General features: G+C 42.1%; 1 protein-coding gene across 12 annotated transcripts in view; it reads right to left on the bottom strand.

Moving 5' to 3' along the window:
* The window catches only part of atp8b3 (ATPase phospholipid transporting 8B3), a 43,506-nt gene that overhangs the window by 5,689 nt on the left and 17,079 nt on the right, over positions 1 to 20,738 (bottom strand). For all 12 annotated transcript variants that reach the window (XM_079505844.1, XM_079505843.1, XM_079505849.1 and 9 more), the window contains 17 exons: positions 16,770 to 16,868; positions 15,918 to 15,985; positions 15,334 to 15,406; positions 14,611 to 14,681; positions 13,439 to 13,530; positions 12,711 to 12,869; positions 10,750 to 10,838; positions 10,210 to 10,403; positions 9,286 to 9,491; positions 6,551 to 6,582; positions 5,898 to 6,054; positions 4,273 to 4,461; positions 3,413 to 3,525; positions 1,795 to 1,962; positions 603 to 714; positions 308 to 383; positions 36 to 159 (listed from right to left, as the gene is read on the bottom strand). In XM_079505844.1, coding sequence (XP_079361970.1) covers positions 36 to 159; positions 308 to 383; positions 603 to 714; positions 1,795 to 1,962; positions 3,413 to 3,525; positions 4,273 to 4,461; positions 5,898 to 6,054; positions 6,551 to 6,582; positions 9,286 to 9,491; positions 10,210 to 10,403; positions 10,750 to 10,838; positions 12,711 to 12,869; positions 13,439 to 13,530; positions 14,611 to 14,681; positions 15,334 to 15,406; positions 15,918 to 15,985; positions 16,770 to 16,868 — 2,022 coding nt within the window. The remainder of the gene's footprint in view (positions 1 to 35; positions 160 to 307; positions 384 to 602; positions 715 to 1,794; positions 1,963 to 3,412; positions 3,526 to 4,272; positions 4,462 to 5,897; positions 6,055 to 6,550; positions 6,583 to 9,285; positions 9,492 to 10,209; positions 10,404 to 10,749; positions 10,839 to 12,710; positions 12,870 to 13,438; positions 13,531 to 14,610; positions 14,682 to 15,333; positions 15,407 to 15,917; positions 15,986 to 16,769; positions 16,869 to 20,738) is intronic.

Below are 20,738 nucleotides of genomic sequence, written 5' to 3'. Positions count from 1 at the left end.
TGAGCAGTATAGGCTATTTGAAGCTCATTGTTTACCAGCTGTTCTCCGGTGAGAACGAGAGCAGTCTTCTCCGCAGCCGTCTCCCTGTCTGCAGACCACATCTCTGTCTGCCGGGTTTTAGACAAACTGACCCCAGGGTCTGAGGACTGGAGGATCTGTCTGTGGAAGCAAACACACCAAGATCAATGTGAATGTGAGTGTGTGTGTGTGTGTGTGTGTGTGTGTGTGTGTGTGTGTGTGTGTGTGTGTGTGTGTGTGTGTGTGTGTGTGTGTGTGTGTGTGTGTGTGTATTTTTATCATTGCTAACCTCAGCTCCTGCCCTTCCAGTAATCTGGTATCAGGATCCAGTAGTTTGCAAGAGTATCCAATATTCACCGCCGTCTCTGTGTGGAAAGACAGAGGGAGTGGGAAATGAGAGAGAGAGAGAGAGAGAGAGAGAGAGAGAGAGAGAGAGAGAGAGAGAGAGAGAAAAGGAAGACAAGGAGAGAGAAAGGCTAAAGAGACTTTGTATGTTCAGACACAGGAGGTCACTGTATAATGATACTTGAGACTGAGAAACCTATTCCCCTCGTGTGCTCCTCCTTCCTGCTTCTTTACAGTACCTTTTTTGTCCCCAGTCAGCACCCATATTTTTATTCCGGCCTGTCGGAGTAGTTCGATGGTCTCAGGAACCCCCTCCTGAAGCCGGTCCTCTATGGCCGTCACTCCCAGCAACTACACTCGAGGACAAACAACAAGATGTTTTTGTGTTACTGTCCTTTCCTTGTTCCTCACACATCAGCTGAGCAACTTTGAAAAGAAAAAGTATATGAGCAGCAGGCATCTTCTTTTTTTCGATGGGTCTTTTTGAATTAATGAATTAATGAAGGAATGCATTTCTATATAGTTTATTTTGGTCTTAAACCATGGTAAATAAAATGGTAAATGGTGCATTTATATAGCGCCTTTATCCAAGGCGCTTTACATAGATTGTGCATTACATTCACCCATTCACACACACATTCATACACAGATGGCGGCGGAAACCATGCAAGGCACCAGCCAGCACATCAGGAGCAATTAGGGGTTCAGAGTCTTGCTCAAGGACACTTCGACACTAACTCTGGGGGAGCCCGGGTTCGAACTGGCAACCTTGCGGTTACCATCCGGCCACTCTACCCATGATCCACTGCCATGTATAGGGTTATTCACAACAAACTTTACAAACAATATTTGGACTGCAAAGATGTAGGCTGAAGCCATAGCTTATAGTGCCTACCTTTTTTGTCTTATACTAAAAACAAACAATAACAAAAGTTTGATACAACAATGCCACAATGTGCACATCGTGAGCTTGTAGATCAGATTTTAACATACATCTTCTCTTTAAGGGGGTCCCTGGCAGAACATCTTCGACGGTGTGGGCAGGCGTGTAGCATGGGTCAAATGATTGACTGGGCAAATTAGCATCGAAGGGGGGGGGGGGGGGGGGGTGTAGCGCATCCGGAGATGCGATGCGATAGGTGTCGAAGTTAGACTGGGCCAGCTCTAAACTGACTGGGCCACGGCCCGCATGGCCCAATGGACCCTATGCCAGTGGGTGTGGGTCTGCGGCCAAACTTTTATCTTTGAAATACAGGTACACATCAATTTGGGGCCCTTGACATGAAAATGTTTGAGAACCACTGGGTCTGCACATCCTACTCTATATTTAATAATAAGACCAAAGCACAGTACTGTAAGCTGAGCACATGCAGGGTTCACACACCACAGATGAGCATCAGACATGTTATCTGACGATGGGCATGAAGCTACCTGCAGGTCTTTCTCCATGTCATCATACAGCGCCTCCAGTGTCTTCTCACGGTCAGAGGTCACCATGTTAATAGAGGAGGTGAGGGTTTTGCTCCATTTCCCCCACAATGCCTCAGGCACGGATCGAACCGCCACGCACAACGTCCTCAGGCAGACCTGGGCGAATAACTGACACGAGAAATATAACACATTTATATTGATATGTTACAACTGTAAATTGTGGTTACACTGTGGGATCTCCTCCGAGGTACCGAGTTTTATCAATAGAAAGGGGAAAAAACCAACACCGCATGATAGATCTTCAATATGTTATGCAGGTATGCATCAAATGCCTCAGTGGGAGTGCTGATCAGGGATTACACGCCTCATCTTGGGCTTCAAAATTGTATTGATTGTGACGTAAAAGTTTTAACTGATCCTTAATTAGGCGTTTCATACTCTCAGGTGATGATTGACAAGCTGGCTATGATTTGCAGGACTAGTTCAGCTTCAAGCTCAAAGAAGAGTACATGGAAAGTACCATAAGAGTGTGATGATGCTCATTATAGATAATATATGATGCTCATTATATATATATATGATGATGCTCATTATATATATATATATATATATATATATATATATATATATATATATATATATATATATATATATATGGATCAGGAACCACTAAATCTCAAAAGCATTTGAGTGGTCAGATACATTTTATGTATCTGTAGATTTTATTTCAATGATCAACCAGTATACTTTATCGCTATCAAAATGAAAACAACCAGTATACTTTATCGGTATCAGAATGAAAACACATTTTCTTTCCTAGGTTTTGAAGAAAAAATAAACTATCTACATTTGTGGGATCATGCATGTGAAAACATTATGCTATGTGTGAGAATTATTTACTTATTGTTTTGTTTTGTAACAAGGTATACTTTATTTGTATTTTCAGTGTTTTGTTTAGCCAAATTATATAGTATGTGAAATTGTGAACTGTGCCTAATGTAACGTTGCATAATGTTTTTCTGCTGTAATTATTAGATTGAGAAAATCTGTTTAGGTACCTTTTCAAAGTCGTACGATTTGTCACACGTTAACGCAGTGAAATTTGTTCTCCGCATTTGACCTATCTCTTGGAGCGGTGAGCCGCAGCCAAGGAGCAGTGGCCGTGCCACGGTCGGCTTAGTTGATTTGACCCCCCAATCCAACTGAATGTTGAATGCCAAGCAGGGCTGAATGCCAAGCAGGGAGGCATTGGGTCCCATTTTACAGTCTTTGGTATGACCTGGCCGGGGATCGAACCCCAACCTCACAGTTTCAGGGCGGACACTCTAACCACAAGGCCACTTTTGGAGTTTTTTATTTTGTTTTAATATTTTTTTTTGAAAGACGTGCAAGGTAATTTGGGGACATTGGCACCTACAACATTCATGTTTTTAATTACATCATTCAAATCTTATGTGTTTTGCCAATTGTTTGGGGGCCCACTTGAAATAGACCATATTCATGTTGGCATTTTGCACTGAAAAAGCAGGGTGGCAACGGGATGGCATTTCATTAACTTAATGGCAAGATGGCCGCTGTGCGAATATATTGCATAACAGGTTGAGGATCCCTGGTATACCTCCAGGAATTTGTCGGTGCTCTCCCGATGTGGATCGTCCATCTGCAGTCTCTCCAGAATCACTAGGTCAGCCCCTTTAGAGTACAGCTTCAGCCGTCCCTCTGGGTCTCGCACTGAAAACAATGCACAGAGCACCAGTCACGCTGGTATACATCAATACATTATGGACTATTCATCAATAGCAAAAGATGATTGACAGAGAGAGGGGTGCATTAGCATGATTGGGAGATCAAAGATTAGAAGAGAGAAATGTGACAATTTTCTAAAGTACGGTAGTAGCGCTAAAATTGTCTGTGAAAACACAGTAGGATACAGTATTTTATTTATATAATATTGTATATTATAAACGAGCAGCAGTTTTCTTCTTACCTGGTTCCCCTACATGCTTAACCTATGCTTTCAAAATGTTGCCTTTACTTGTTTAATGCACCAATAAAGGCCTTTCGTATACTGGTACTACATTGGTTAGCGCATCAACCCAATAATAATGTCTGGTTGCATTCCAACTCAGGAAATTGTAACAATGAATTAATTATTAATGAATGCAATTAATAATAATAAATTCACTAAAACAAGAGATGTTTGTTAATGCCTTGCACCACATTATAATACAGACATTCAGTGTAATGATGTACAGATTAATACTTATGTAATGTAATAATTGTATTTAATATTATACCAATTATTGTTCATTCTGCAAGGAAACACACCAGAACAATAATATAGTCGAAAATGTTTTGAATAATTAAAAACAAAATGTAGGAAACAAAATATAAAGGGACCCATAAAAATGTGTCCGCAACCCACAAATGGGTCCCGACCCCACTGTTTGGGAACCAGTGTTCTAGGTCCTCTCTCACCCAGTACAGACATGCGCCTCCTCTGGCTGGTGAAGTCCAGCAGTGCCAACAGCTGGTACTCCTTAGTGATACCCATCTCACTGATGGTCAGTGACTCTCTGGTCCTGGAGAGGAAGACAAAGCCCAGCTCCCTGGCTGCCCCAACAAGAGCCTCCTCATCAGGGGATGCAGACTGGTAGACTGGTGCCCCTGGAACAATATACAGTACAGTATAGCCATGGATTCAGCCTACCTACACCTACGGCCTACAGTATGTTCTACTGATTCATATCAAAAGCAGATGCAGTGTACTTCTTGATTTGCTTTCAATAAGCGAAATAAAACTACTAGTTCCCAATGGAGATTATTAAGACAAAATATGGAGTGTTGTTTTTATCTAACCTCAATTCATCGTCATTGCGTCAGCTCCATACAGTATGAGCACAAAAGAGGGCATGCCCATAACTGATGACATCAGTGGTCTTCATATAAAAGAGACTAGGACTAATACGGATACAGAGATCCTGATTTCTGTTCTTTGACTATATAGAAGTGTCTATTTGTACGTCTCTAAATGTTTTGATGAATTGAACATGGTGGACCCTCTTGTAAACAAGTGTAATGCTTAATTGGGTCGTCCACTCACAGTTAACAGTCTTTGTATTGAGTTTGTGCTTGAAATGTACTGTAATTCTGCAAACTGTTAATACATATTTCAATCAATCAATCAGTCAATCAATCCGCTTGTCCAGAGCCGCAGATATGCTATGCCCATACTGTATGGGACCGTGGACTTCATACTCAGCGCATGCAGGCAGCGGCAAGGACTCGAGGGAGTGCGGTGTCTGCCGTCCAGTATTTCGGATATCCACTTATCCAGAACCGATACTCCGACCAATATGCCAATATATGGGCATTCCAATATACAGTATGGGCATATACTGATGACATCAGGTATCTCCATATGAGCATGAAAGGGACAAGGACTGACAAATAGAGATATCCATATGGACATAGGGATACAGGTAGACAGACAGAAACAGATATCTCTATACTGTATATGGGCACAAAAGGGACACAGACAGATGGGTACAACGGGTACTCTATGGGTAGAAAAATAAAAAAATAAAAATATAATGTGTCTCAAAATAGAGCGTCACAGTCCCGTCCCCTTTCAGAACGACGAGGGCCCAGGAAATAATTCACCATTCATTTCAAAAAGTATTTATTTAAAGACGTTTACGCCGCTGACAAAGCCAACTCTTGTTGTGACAAATCATGACAATAAACACAAAGAAGAAAAACAAAACAAAAAGTGTTGTACCCTGCCTTTTTCTTCTTCTTACTAATTATTTGATCTGCCCAAATGATTGTCATGATTTGTCACAACAAGAGTTGGCTCTGTCCGCGGCGTAAACGTCTTTAAATAAATACTTTTTGAAAAGTCTATGGGGAAATGAGGGGAATTATTTTCTGGGCCCTCGTCGGGGGCGGGACTGCGACGCTCTATTGGTTCAGTGTCTGAAGGAGAACTACACAGCTCAAATCATCACATGTATAGGGGAGAGTTGTGCAGAATTTACAAACTCCTTTTGTCGAACTCTAGTCTAAATGCATGAAATACACATGTACACATGAGCACTCACCTTTCTTCCACTCGGCCATGACAGTGTGACAAAGAGCCAGCCCATTGAAGAACTCTCTAGTGAGGTGACACTCATTTTTTCTCAGACACTCCACCAGGGTGGGAGCTGAGAAGGCCATACCTCCGCAGGAGTAGGTATTCCAGCTGAGGTCCATTGGCTAGGGACAGGATGGAATGACACCTTTAGGACTGACAGATGATTGTCACTTTATGAATGAAATTCTATTATATTGTATGGTCAGCAGACATAAGCTAATGACACCATAAATTCATACAAGCCAGGGACAGTATACAGGACATATATAACGTATGTCAAACAACAAAACAAGAAAGTAAATCTTTCATTTTCAGACAAAAGACATGAAAGGGGGAGTGAGAGAGATGGGGAATGACAGCAAAGGCCGTCGGGATGGGGACTCGAACCCAGGCTACTTGGAGCCTAGGTGACCAGACCACTAGACGTGATTTTCTTTTGAATTTATGTTTACAAAAACGGTTTTGTTTTTGCCAAAACAATTTCAGAAATTACTGTTTACAATGCACAAAGTACCAATAAAAGTGGAAAAAGGGGGTAGAGAATGTTCAAAATAAACCATACGTGTTATGCAACTTTCCTATGGATGTCATGGAGTGCGTAACAATGTGAGTTGTTACCTTTACACTCTCAGCACTGATGCACGCATCACCTGTGAAAACACACATTAAACATTAAAAGGTGCCTGAAATTACATTTTCTTAAATGGTCTGGAGTCAATGATGGGAAGAGAAGGAAAAGAATGATTCGAAAAGAGTATAAAAAAATATAGGGGTATATATCTCTCCTAGGGATGGGTCAGAATAATCAAATACAGTAATTAGTGATGCACAATATAATCGGTAGCATATCGAAATCGGCCATATCGGTGATAGAAATGCCATATCGGTATCGGATCAGTCTAAAAATAATCCAGATTATCAGAATCGGTATCAGCAGATATGACCCTACAAATAATCAGAGATCGGATATTGGTCATAATTTCATAATCGTGCACTCCTAACAGTAATCGTTTTTGAGGATACAAATTATTAAAATTATATTTTGCAAAGGCTATATTGTCATCCAAACCCTGCCCATGGTAACTACATTTTAGAGGATACCTAGTATGGGTGTAATCTTTATTCTCTTCTGCATGGTCATGTTAGCCTAATGTACAAGGCTTGTAGGCTTGGCTATAGAAGAACAAACTCACAAGGAGGATACAAGAATAAATTCCCTGTTGAAGCTTTTGTTTTCTTAATGGTTTAGTTACAATAATGTAAATGACGCACATGTTACTCTCTGTATTTATGAAAACCAATGCAAGGGAAGGTTATGTCAACATGGCGAATTTTGCTGTGCAGTTCCCTGTGCTATGCTCCATATTATACAGGAGAAGTGAAGATTCGGTGCATTATTGTTGATCTCACACTTATGTGAGTGTCTGCGTAAATATTTTAGGAGGCACATCAGTGAGGTCAGCTGTTATGGTACAGTCTTGGGTGCCAAAACAAACATGTAACTGGAGCCACGAGTTGTACAAGTATGCACGTGCACGGGCAGGTGTCAAATAAGCATGCTTGAGCAAGCTGGGGCAACAATGACAATGTATTGTTCTCTGTGAGACATTGTGCTTTTGTGGATAGTAGCAGTAGTGTTATTAAAAAAACATGAGCACTGGACCAGTGCGAAACCCTGCTGAAATGCAAGGAAGGATTTATTATTCTATGCACAAATAAATTGCATTTTTGAGGGCCAAAAACTGGTGCAACTTTACACACACACACGCATCAAAAGTGGTGAACATTTTCATATGTTATGGCTCTTGGCTCATTGGGCAGGACCAAATGGCTTAAAAGCAAAAATGTCCAAGTTGGAAGCCCCACATTATGGTTTCACCTGTACTGCACATGTGCAAAATTCGGAACGCACATGAACAGCATCATGTCCACTTCTGAAAAAAGCCATGACAGGAAGACAGACATTTTTGTGTATTTCTTTTTCATTTGCAGGTGCCGTAACAAAATCCTATATACTCTTGTAGGTACAAAAGTAGCTACATCCCTGCATAAATTCAAGAGTGCTTGGGTGGTGCCAAAGCGCACAGAAAAGAGAGAAAGAGAAAGAGCAACGACTACGCAAGAACAGTCCCAGCATTTGTGCGTGCGTGCATTCAAGCCCAAGTCCGTAGTTTCATTTGTCTGTGAATTAAAAAAGATTGTGTATGTATGTTTATATTGTCTTTGTGGGTACACATGTATATATCAGAAATGTTTTTTAGAATTTATTGTGATGTTGTTTCTGTCCTCGGAGTGCGGTGTAGTCATCAGCCATGTCAGTTATTATTTTATTGTTTTCGTCTTTTTCTTTGACGGTTATGTTTTGTCTCTTTTTATTGTAAGTCTCTTGTTTTGTTTGTTTGTATGTTTCTGCTATTTTTTTGACCAATCTGTAACTTTGACCAATCTGTAAAAAAAAGGATTGTGGTCTGCAGCTAAATACAGATTCGATTAGATGATTTGAACAATCATAAACAAGTGGCCTGTCAATGGCGTTTTCACTACAACTGAATTTCCCCCGCAGGATCAATAAAGGTATATCTATCCATCTAGTTCATTATGCCACCTATAGCTCATTTATTATGTAAATGTTTTATAACTAAGGTGTAAATGTTTTATAAGGTATGTTCTGGGACATGATCGAATGGATCTAAACTCAGCCAAGGCCGACCACTGCCCTAGGCTGATGTTGTAGTATGTTTTATTCTATAGGTTAAAAACTATAGCAGAGTAAAACATGGCAGGCAGCTAATAAAACAAATCATTGGGTGTGTTAGATATACAGTAGGTGTGCCAATGTGCAAGCATAAAGTCAAAAGTACTGTCTGCTTGCACATTAGCCCCCTGAAATATAACACACCCATTATTAATATTAGCTGAACCTGGATTGCTTACAAAACCCACTAATCCCATAAATGAAATGAAATAAATAGATGAAATTGAATGTTCTGTAGTTTTTAACCTGAACTGGAAAACCAACAACAAAATCAGCTCAGGGTTTCCTTTAATTAAGCTTAATTCATCTTATCTCAAGTGGCCTTAAAGTTGCCAATAAAGCTGCTTCTGATTCTAAGAGGCAACACTTCTGCTTCTTTTAAGAGGCAAAGCTTCTGCCTCTTTCATGACTTCTCTTTTAATTGATTTCCTTTGAACTGATTTTATCCTTTCATAACATTACTGCTTTTATTTAACCTTTTAATAGATCCTACCTTTTATTGCCGTTATTATGTTTCATTGTACAGCACTTTGAACCACATCTATGTTTGAAAGCTCTACAATAAAGATTATTATCAAAGCTCCTCATGATCTCATACCATAGATTTCTCCAGCAATGCAGCACTGTCTGAAGAGCAGCCTGTTCTGCGTTAGTGTCCCTGTTTTGTCGCTCAGCAGGTGACCAACTTGGCCCAACTCCTCATTCAGGGATGTGTTCCTGGCCTGAGCAGGGACCGTAGGATGTACGCGCATCTCCACATCCCAGCCAATGAACTTGCTGTGTATCACGTGGATTATGTCAAACCTGTGGATATGCACAAATGTCAACTCACACAAGTGCACAAATTACAATACAAACGTATGAAGTGCATGTGCCTGCAACCACACACGCACACACGTATAATAATTAGGGTTGTCACAATTATTACATAATTGTTTGTATAAAAATGTATAGTATAAAGTATAAAATTGATTAAAATGTCAGTAATTTCTTGGTATATTTCAGTTATTTGTCATACCTGTATCTGCCCTGTGCACTTTTTGATTAGGAATGGAAACGCCAATGTGTAATTTCTATTCAGAATGTTCCAATGCCAAAACACAATTAAATCCTTTAATGATGCCCAGGCGGTGGCGTAACCGTCTGGGCACCCGACTGGTAATCCAGTCGCAGTGTGCCGCGGGTTCGACTCCCGAGCCCGACACGGCCTTTACTGCATGTCTTCCCCCATCTCTCTCCCGTTTCCTGTCAGCCTACTGTCTGTCCCTTCAAAAACCAATAAAAGGCGTAAGCCGCAAAAAAATATCTTAAAAAAAAAAAAAAAAATCCTTTAATGACAATTATGTGTGACAATTAATCGTCAACTTAAATTTGTAATCGTGACAGACCTAATAATACTTTATTGCATGCACGCACACGCACACGCACGCGCACGCGCACACGCACACGCGCACACGCACACACGCACACACACACACACACACACACGTAAACAACGGCACATAAGGGTTGGTCAACTAACGTGATATAGAGTGCTATGGGCATAGCAGCGCTTAACAGCATGATGTAACTAAAGAAGTTGAGGAAGCCGGTGAAGATGGGATCATTTCTGACCCACATGCTGGACAGACTCTCGATCCTGGACGACACGTTACTCTCAAACCACCCAGAGCCGATAGACATGAGCAGGGCCGACGACAGTATCATGGCTACTATCTGAAGGTGCATAAGAGACACACCCACGTCAGAATGCTCACACAGAAGCACACACACACACACACACACACACACACACACACACACACACACACACACACACACACACACACACACACACACACACACACACACACACACACACACACACACACACACACACACACACACACACACACACACACACACACACACACACACACACACACACACACACACACACACACACACACACACACACAGATAACACTTGCACATACTATACGAACTTGACAGCTAAGAAATAGTAGAATACTTTTGCACTAAAAATCATGATTTGAAAACATTTACGCATGTCCTCACTCACCCCAATTACTGTTTTGTTAAGAATCTGTTCAACTTGTGTCCGTTTCAATCTCAGTTTGCCACCGTTCTTGAAGATTTTGCTGTCGGCGCCTAAAAGAGAGTAAATGTACTGTACTTATTATGTTGTCATTTCATTGATGCGATCTCTATACTAATCCAATGATACCTACCTTTCCTCTTCTGGGCATATAATAGGCAAATGTTCAGTGAAAATAGGCAAATCTACAAGCCCCCAATGCATCACAACGAGACACGTTGTGAGCTTGTAGATCGGATATATTTGTCTAGAGGGGACAAAAAGAGGGGCCCAAGTACAGATCACTGCCACTGGGGACCTTGGTAAACAAAGTAGAAAAAGGGTCAGAGAGTTCATATTCTTGGGAGTACACATCACTGAAGACCTCACCTGGGCAGTACAGACAGAGCGGGTGGTGAAGAAAGCACAACAACGCCTCTACCTCCTGAGAAGACTCAAGAAAGCTGGCATGGGCTCCAAAGTCCTTTCTACAGAGGCACCACAGAGAGCATTCTGACTGGCTGCTTCACGGCCTGGTATGGCAGCTGCACCGACCTCAACCGCAAAGCAATGCAGAGGGTTGTGCAAACAGCCGAACGCATCAGCGGATGTGATCTCCCCCCCATCAAAGCCCTGTACGACTATCGTTGTGTCAGCAAAGCTCGTGGAATTATGAAAGACCCAAGCCATCCCAACCGCAGACTGGAAACAGCCTGCAAAAAAGCTTATTTCCCCGAACAATCAGATACATGAACGAGACCACCCCCCCTCCTTGCTCTATCAGGCTGTAATTGCACCTTTTAAACTAAAATTGCTGTGTATACGAAACATAACCTCAAATTGCACCTTCTTAAACTAAATTGTGTTATACTATGAAGCTGTTCACATAAAGTTTACCTAACTTTGCTACTACAGGGACACATGCACATATGTTACTATTTGATTTTGTACTCTTTGAATGCTCTTTCTTGCACTCTTATTCTATCCATGTGTTTTCTGTGTTTTGTTGTTTGAATGTTATGCCATCTAATTCTATATGCTGCTGCATTGTCTGTAAGGAAGCCAAACAAAAATAGGTTTTACTCTTACGTACCTGTACACAAGACGTAACAATAAAGTACAACCTTGATATATAAATTATTAAAATTAAGAGGGATTGTTACAACAGCAAAAGTAAATCTGAAAGTACTGGCCTTTTGTCTGTATTTATCGTTGGGCTCCTCAAGGACAGAGGGATTGAGCCTGCCGATTTACAGGCCTCCTACGACAATCATTTTTCAGGGTCTTTTAATTGTATGTCAGCCATGGCCATGGCGACTTCCAAACAGGCCGTGTCAGTGAATGTGATAAGGGTTAGAGTTATGGGGCTGAACTGGGGTCACACCAATAGACAGCTTCTGATGATTGGTATTAAACCCCTCTCTGCATGCGTTTGATCTATTGATCCACCTTACCAGAACTGAAAGGGTCACTGCTGTAGGCTCCATGACACCTCTCACCAATCCAGTAATATCCGATCAATGATTACTTAAAGGACAAAAGGGAGAGGGACGGTCTGCCATCAGCTTGATATTAGCATAGGCCTCCATTTAGGACACGGACACAAGAGTTAGTACTGTTCATAATTAGCAGTACCATGAATACAAAAAAGACAAATTTGTCATTGAAATGACTGGAGGCTAATTCAGAAGGTGGAATGGACAGAACGCATGGCAAGACAAATTGCTCAAGGATATAAGCAGCATAGCTCACTGTTATGAAACCGCTAATCTCTCTTTCCATCTCCGTGTCCCATCCTCTTTGAACACCACTGCTTCTCAACATGGGAGTTCCAGGGGTTCATCACCAGCTAAATTATTGCCAGTTAGGACCCAAATAGACACTGATTGTTTAACTTGCTTCTTCTTAACTTTAACCGTGTTTTTCACACATTCTTCCAGCAGTACCCAGGTAAATGGCCAGGCCATAGATGTTTTCTGTGTTGCGTAGCGTCGTTCCTCTCAGCAGGATGTGGCCCGTGTCCAGCGGCAGACTCTGTCCTCCCCAGTGCAGTTCTCCTCTGAAGTTGTACAGACGACTGTTGGGCGGCTCACAGATCACAACACCTGCATGGGGCAGGAACATTGTTTTGCAGAATTCATTGTATTTGATGATTTTTGTTTTTGTTTTTTTGTTCTTTGCATTGGTTTACTTTTTACTGTATCTATCTTGGAAACGTCATATCTCCAAAACTGTAACTTTTCAGGATTCAAATATAAAAACATAGCAAATATGGCAGATTAATACGTTTTGAGCCTGATCTGTTATTTTTTATACTTTTGTGTGACACTGTAGTATGATCAAGTATAGGGCATAAAAAATATGGAGATAAGAGGTTTGTACCCAACAGCAACGACTTGCTTGAAGCAAACACTAAAGCCTAGTCCACACGCAGCAAAGCCCTATTTTATACTTCGGCTATAAGTCTCAATGTGAGCTTGTAGATTGGCTAATATTTCTGACAAATTTTGAAAGATCCGAGTACTTTCACGTTGGCACTGTAAATATATTTTGATGCCAATGTTATAGGTTTACTTAAGTACAATTTTGAATACAGGCGTTTTACTTGTAACAGAGTATTTCTATGTCACACTGGTTATCTCATAAAAAGGTTATCAGATTGTGAGTGCATTACCGTTGAAGGCAGCAAGGCTCTTCTCTGAGGGCTGAGTGGTCAGTTCTTCGTGCGTAGCCGTCAGGGCTTGATGGTACTTTAGGTTGGTCTCTCTGTACAGATAATGAATTCATGAATGAATGAATGAATGAATGAATAAAAACTGTAGCCATACTTCATAGCCTTCTATGCAAAACATGTGATGGAAATGGTATCCGGTAGAGTGGGCAGTGGGGACCAAGGGAGATTGGGCACCTTGATGTTTTCCAAATACAAAAAAGTTTATATTTGGAAGATTGTCTTACTAATGTAAACTATATCTGATTAGAACATGCTTGAACAGTCATTTTGGGCATAAACAAGATGTTTTCTTTTTATCATCAGTAATATGCTTACAGGCCTACTATGAGCAAAAAAGCACATGCCCATTTCCATTTTACGCCCTCATTATTATTTAATCTTGCCAACATCCGTATGACACTATTTCTACCATATCTTCGATCTGGAGAGTACGTGCTCTTCTCCCAAAAGACACAGTCTTGGTGAAACTGGTAGCAATGTCCAAATACTTCCCTATATATTCTATAGCCTTTTCCAAGAACGAGTAGAGTAGACTGATTTACACTGATTTATACTTCCAAATTACATCACCAAAACTCATGTGGTTTTACTTTTTTTTATAAAAATGCTTCATGTTAACATTTAAGAAACTTCAAGAAAACCCGGACATATTTTGAATGATCACTGAAGCAATTATTTTTTATTTCTTGTCCACATTTGGAGTTACATCATGGCAAGGTAACTACACAACCCACACCTCTGCAAAAGTGGTCTTACATTCCTCAAGTCTACATGACCAAAACGTTGCTGGTCTCTTAAACTTCTCTTGAACCTGCAAGTGGCAATGTGCGGGTATGATCTTTTAAGATTCTTCTCATCTATTATTTTGTCGCCTATGCACCTGCTTTTAAAAGTAACTGGGTGTCCTACTAGATCTGCTACCTGAAAAGTAACAGTTTTTTACATTTGAGGTTTCCACCCGACAAGAGACAAATAGTATTGCACAGCTGCAGGTGAAGCAAAACATGTTCTTCATGGGTCCACTGTGACGCTCATGGACAAGTGTTTAATGCAGTGAATCAAATTTCACAATCAATTCCTGGGGTTTCAACTGGCTGGCGTTATGTCCCTACCCATCAATATCAGCTGTCTCCACATAACACAAGCTGTGAGCCTCCGAACTGCACAGGAGCAGAATGTCTGCCTGGAAATGAGGAAATAGGACACAGCACAAAACAGAAAACAAGGCAGAGGGGAGAGGATGAATTAATCAAACATTATACAATCACACTGTATTTGAATGTTGATGTTGTGCACTTCTCTCAGTGGCACTGTATGCTGTATATCAATGATTCTCAATCTATTTCCATTTAAAATAGAGACCAGTTTGATATGCATTAGGCCAGGGGTCTACACAGTTTTTCAGTCCAAGGACCCCTTAGCTGAGAGGGAGATGAAGCAGGGACCCCCACTACATGTTAAAATTGTGTTGCAGAGTCAACTTGGCTTTATAGACTTGTTTGACAGCTCTATCATCAGTGTTGTGTAAATTGAGTATTTTTGTTTGTTAATTTACAGAATATATATTTTCTATATTTATTACCATCAAAACTTAACTTGACATTTGGTTCTGTACTTGGTTTGCGTTTTCTTTTTTTTTACCTCTACACCAAACCTCTTCACCAAAAATAGCCGATCTACAAGCTCACAATGCGTTGTGAGCTTGTAGATCAGATCAGCACTTTTTTATAAGGAACCCCCTGAAGGATCCCTGGGGCTCCCATTCAGGACGGGAACCCCTTTTGGTGTTTTTGGCTTCTGGGGTTAGTGTACACACAGAAGCCAGAGCAGCTTACCGGGATGACATCATCTTTGTGGATCCGCAACACATCTCCCAAACTCACATCTTTCCATTTTGCTGTTTGGAAGCTGAGCCGGCAACAAATGAGAAGAGAGGGGTGGGGCCGACATACGAGAACAATCAATACGAATTTGATATAGTAAAAGCCCATATCATTTGCTAGTTACATATATACTGAATATGCATGCAAGAGAGGATGCATGTGTGTATTTATAACAGCGATTAGCGTTATCATTACTCTTCATTCATCGGACGCAGCATGAATCAAAACAAGCAAATTCAAGTTAAACGAAAGGTCAAGGATTCCCAATAGTGATTTTCTTTAGAGTATCCATTTGTAATTCTGAGAGCATACAAATGTAACAGGGTCCATTTGGTGACCTTTTTATACTCTCAGAAGTTATACACTACATGGCTGTAGCTCACAGTCATGTTGTCTTTCTCCCTCCTCTTATGGGAGCACAAAGTGACCGTCTAGGGACTCAGTCATCCACACTTCATTAGTGCCTCATTAAGGGATTTGATTCTAAAGGAGTCGAGTTGAGTCCTGAGAGAATAAGACAGTGCCTTTGGGCTCACCTCTGAGTCTTGGTGCTGAGGATGTCACATTTTCGAGTGTTAATTTGTTTGTCACTGCGTCTCCTCGCCTGGAAAAAAGAGATGGAGAGAGAGAGAGATAGAGAGAAGGTGGAAGAAAGAGGGAGATAGATTGAGCAGAGGTACAAGGATGGAGAAAAAAGGGAGTGAGACAAAGAGTGATAGACAGAGCGTACAAGGGGGTGGTGTGCATACAGTACATGCATGTGTGTATGTGTGCGCACAAATGTATGTTGCGGGGGAGTTGGCCATGAAAGGTTGAACTGGAGAGGAGAGAAAGGGGAAAACGCCATTACAGGGCTCTACAGTGACACCAGCCGGGAGATTTACACCCACCACTAAATGATTAGTCAATAGAGAGGGGTCAAGCAAGCGTTTCACCCAAAGCTGTTAACGACCGTAACTCAGTGATGCACTTAACCAGAGAATTCTCCATGCAAAACATCACGCCTGCATTTAAAAAGGAAAAGCTTTAATGATAGGAGAGAAAATTAATGCTACTGGGATGACTGGTTTGTCAATGAGGAGAGGACAAGGAGTCAATGAGGACGATGAAGGAGAGGAAACGGGGGAGAGAGATGGGGGGAGAGAAGGGCACGCTCAACAACGGCGTGTTGTTGAGCGCGCCAGAGCCAGGCCGGCCCTGCGATTGAGTGAGTGCTAATTTAAGGGCATGTGTGAGTGTGTGCATACACTGTCATACATCTCTCAGCGATGATGAGTGTGTGGGGTGTTGTGTGTGTGTGTGTGTGTGTGTGTGTGTGTGTGTGTGTGTGTGTGTGTGTGTGTGTGTGTGTGTGTGTGTGTGTGTGTGTGTGTGTGTGATAATCTCACCAGGTCATTGAGCAGGTCCTTCAGTCCTCTCACTGACAGGACAGCGAGTAGAGGGATGATTGCTACAAACCAGGGGACAGCTGAGATGACAGGAATACTCTGGAACACACCATGCACAAGTTGCACATATGCTATTTGCAGAATAAAAACAAGAGTGCAAACTGCAAACACTAGGTGACAAATAGCCTACGCATGCACGCACGCACGCACACACACACACACACACCAGTGATGTAAATAGGTTTTCAATGTAATGAGTCCCAGGATGCAGGGATGGTCTTTTAGATGAGTCCCAGGGAGTCCCACTTCAACGACGTTAGGAGTCATATTTTGCCATTTTTACAAATTGCAGCATTTAACTCCCATTTCGAGTTGTTTTCGTTGAGGTCGTTGTTTTATTGCGTCCCTTAACTATATAAACTGCGTTTTGGGATGCAAAATGCACCCTATTTTAATCTCTGACACACACACACACACACACACACACACACACACACACACACACACACACACACACACACACACACACACACACACACACACACACACACACACACACACACACACACACACACACACACACACACACACACACACACACACACACACACACACACACACACACACACACACACACACACACACACACACACACACACACACACACACACCGACCATACCAATTTACAATTTACAATTTACAATTTACAATTTAGGCATTTAGCAGACGCTCTTAATCCAGAGCGACTTACATTAAGCAAAAACAAAAAGCATGGCATACATCACATGTATAAAAAGTAGTTATCATGAATCATGCGTAAACTAAGAACGTAACAGTGGAGTATCTATGTAAACTATACATACTATACTATATAATATATTATACATGTGTACTATAAAGTGCTATGACTACATAAAGTGCAATTCTAGAGCTGTCTACATAACAAGCTATAAGTCTGTTTAAAATACTATCTAAGTCTACATAATGTGCTATCTAAGGGGCTAGGCTAGGGCAAGTGCTACGGGCCATGGTGGAGTCTGAAGAGGTGGGTTTTCAGACTACGGCGGAAGATTGGGAGTGAGGCTGCAGTTCTGACTGCAATGGGAAGTGCATTCCATAGTTTTGGAGCCAGAAGGGAGAAGAGTTTGGGACGTGTGGAGCGTTGTCCCAGCGTTTTTAGTGAAGGTACCTCCAGCTTCCCTGCGTTGGCTGATCTGAGTGAGCGGGAGGGTTTGTAGGGTACCAAGAGTGGTCTCACAAGTAACATTGGTTGCCACAGAAACCTCAAACATAAGCTATCCTGAACAGACGTGTGTGTACTTGTCTTAACTATGTGGTTCTCAAACATTGTCAAGGCTATGTATTTGGACGCAGACCTCCTCATCTTAAAAAAATGGTGGGAACCACATAAAAGAACATTTGTGTTAAAAATGTCTTGTAGATGGTTTAGTTTAAAATAGTGTAAAGTATAGAAGAAATAAATCACACCCGTGTGAAGTGAGGGGCGCTCTTATCATCGTATGTCATCCATTCATTGTCAATGAGAATTTGTGTTAGGACAAAAATCTACACTATAGCTGAATATAGGAGGGGCTAGCGCTCCTCAAATAGACACAGGTCAGTATGACGTAAAATTCTCCATTCATTGTCATTTAATGTTTGTGTTAGGACAAAAATCTACACTATAGCTGAATATAGGAGGGGCTAGCGCTCCTCAAATAGACACAGGTCAAAAGGTCGGAGTCATAAAAAAATATTTTGTTCATAAGCTGGTCCAGCCGGCTTTCATTGACATCAATGCATTCCATCAAATTCCAGCTCCAGTTTTCCTTGGCTAGAACATTTTTGAATGAATCTATTATTGTCTCCACCAGGCCGAAGGCATGGGGAGAGAGTATGTTTTGCACTCCGTCCGTGTGTGTGTGTGTGTGTGTGTGTGTCCGTCCGTCCTTCCGTCCGTCCGTTACCAGCTAATCTCTGGCACCGTAAACCCGGTCGATGCCAAACTTTGCACACACACTCCCTTGGATGCCAACGATGAACCTCTGCCCCGCATTTTCCAGAACGGCCTGTTATAGCGCCACCATGAGGCAGCTTTTCACATTTTTTACCTAAAACTGCACCGATCTGTGTGAAACGTTGCATGTACACTCCCTAGAGGCCAAGGACAAACCTTTGACCTGCATTTTCCGCATCTGCCTTTTATAGCGCCACCAGGAGGCCGACTTTTGTAAAACACATTTTTTGATATTACTCCTCCAGATTCTGTCCAAAAATCTCACAAATCGTTACACACTATCTCTATGGTCATGTGCTCAAGTCGGATCTGTCCGATATTTCATATTCCATCCTAATTGGCTATAATTGGCTTTCACAGTTTGCAAGATTGCCCCGTTTTGAACAAAAGCCTCAAATCATGAACGCAGCATGCAATTTACGTGAAATCTTTCACACATTTTCTTACTAGGCTGAGGAATATATCCCACCCTTTTCACATTGGCCTGTTATAGCGCCACCAACAGGTTGATTTTTGCAAAACATTTTTTTGGAACAAAATGCCTCAAGTCATCCAATTGCCATCAAAGGCAAACATGTTTATATTACTCCTAAACATTTTGCCAAACATCTCACACAGTCCTATCCTCCTGGTGGAGACCTGTGCCCAGAAGGGCACTTTTTCTAGTTACATTTGAGACTGTAACAAGTTGTGAGCGCACGCAGCCACGCACACTTCATGCCCAGTTCAGTTCGGCAAGTCATAGACCATGACGCATGCTGAGCATGCGGAGGCGCCGCCTACGCCCGTCGTCCGTGGCAGCGATAAGTCACCGACCCGACCCCTGCGTCTTCAACCCAGCTCCGTGGTTTCCCTTTCCGTGATGTGCTGGCATACATGGACAGCGGCACGGACACACGGTATTCACGGAAAACAACAACAACACGGAGCAGTGGGCACACAACATTCACAGAGAAACAACACGTAACAAAAACACACAACCTGCCTAGCATGGAAAACACAGTCAGTGGCCAAAGATACACACACTCTGATCGCACTGCGACACACACGCGTGGCACGGAGAAACAACAACACGAGACGCGAGAGTGCGACGCACGAGATTCTAGTACTTTTGCAAACAGTGCAGGAAGTACAATTACGTAAGCAGCGCCGTCGCTACGTATACGTGCAATACGCACTGCTCGTAGGGCAAAAGGCAGAGGGGGGCAACAAAATGTGACAGAAAGTGCCAAAGCCGACCCGCATAATAACAATTTTCTCCGCGGCTCCGCCGTGAGCACCCGTGTGTGCGTCCTCGCAAACGCCGAAAGTAGCCTGAATGAGGAAACGCAGCGCTCTCCACGGAAGGGGGGGTAGCACAAATATATGCGAGTAGGGCAACCAAATGATCAGAGACGTCCCTATACGCACGCAATGAAAGCTGAAAAGATAACACAAAATATTTCCATTAGATTATTCAATTCATAATCAGGACGGGGGGATCCGCACGTAATTCCGACGGAGCATTAGGGCCGATTCATACTCCTATTTTACCGCTGTAGTGCCGAAATGATTTCGGCTCGTCAGAAATTTTCAGTAGCACCGAAGAGCCGACTTTAGGACGGTACCCGCCCCCCCCGAACCTCAAATGACGTCACATTGTAGGCTCTACAGAGCCGAACCGACTTTTATTCGGAGTATGAATCGCGCCTTAGTCCGACATGCGTCCCGCATGTCAGACATGCGCTGCTCCCGTGCTTGTGGTTAGGTTAGGGTTTGAGGTTGTCGTTTGTCGGCTAGTCTAAACTAAGTAGTTTTAACCAGCAGCACATGTCAGGAGCGGCGGTGTTGTCGAACGTCTAACCAACTTATGCACCCCGATTTCACTTCCTTCTGTAAATAGCCTTGGTATGACACAATACCAAAATGACCACCATGTGAATGTGATCAATGAAACGGTAATAATGAACCA

This window comes from Electrona antarctica (genome assembly GCF_951216825.1).
Source record: "Electrona antarctica genome assembly, chromosome: 7".
NCBI classification, from domain to species: Eukaryota; Metazoa; Chordata; class Actinopteri; order Myctophiformes; family Myctophidae; genus Electrona; species Electrona antarctica.
Note: the sequence above shows the minus strand (reverse complement) of the source record. Positions and strands in the feature narration are given on the sequence as shown.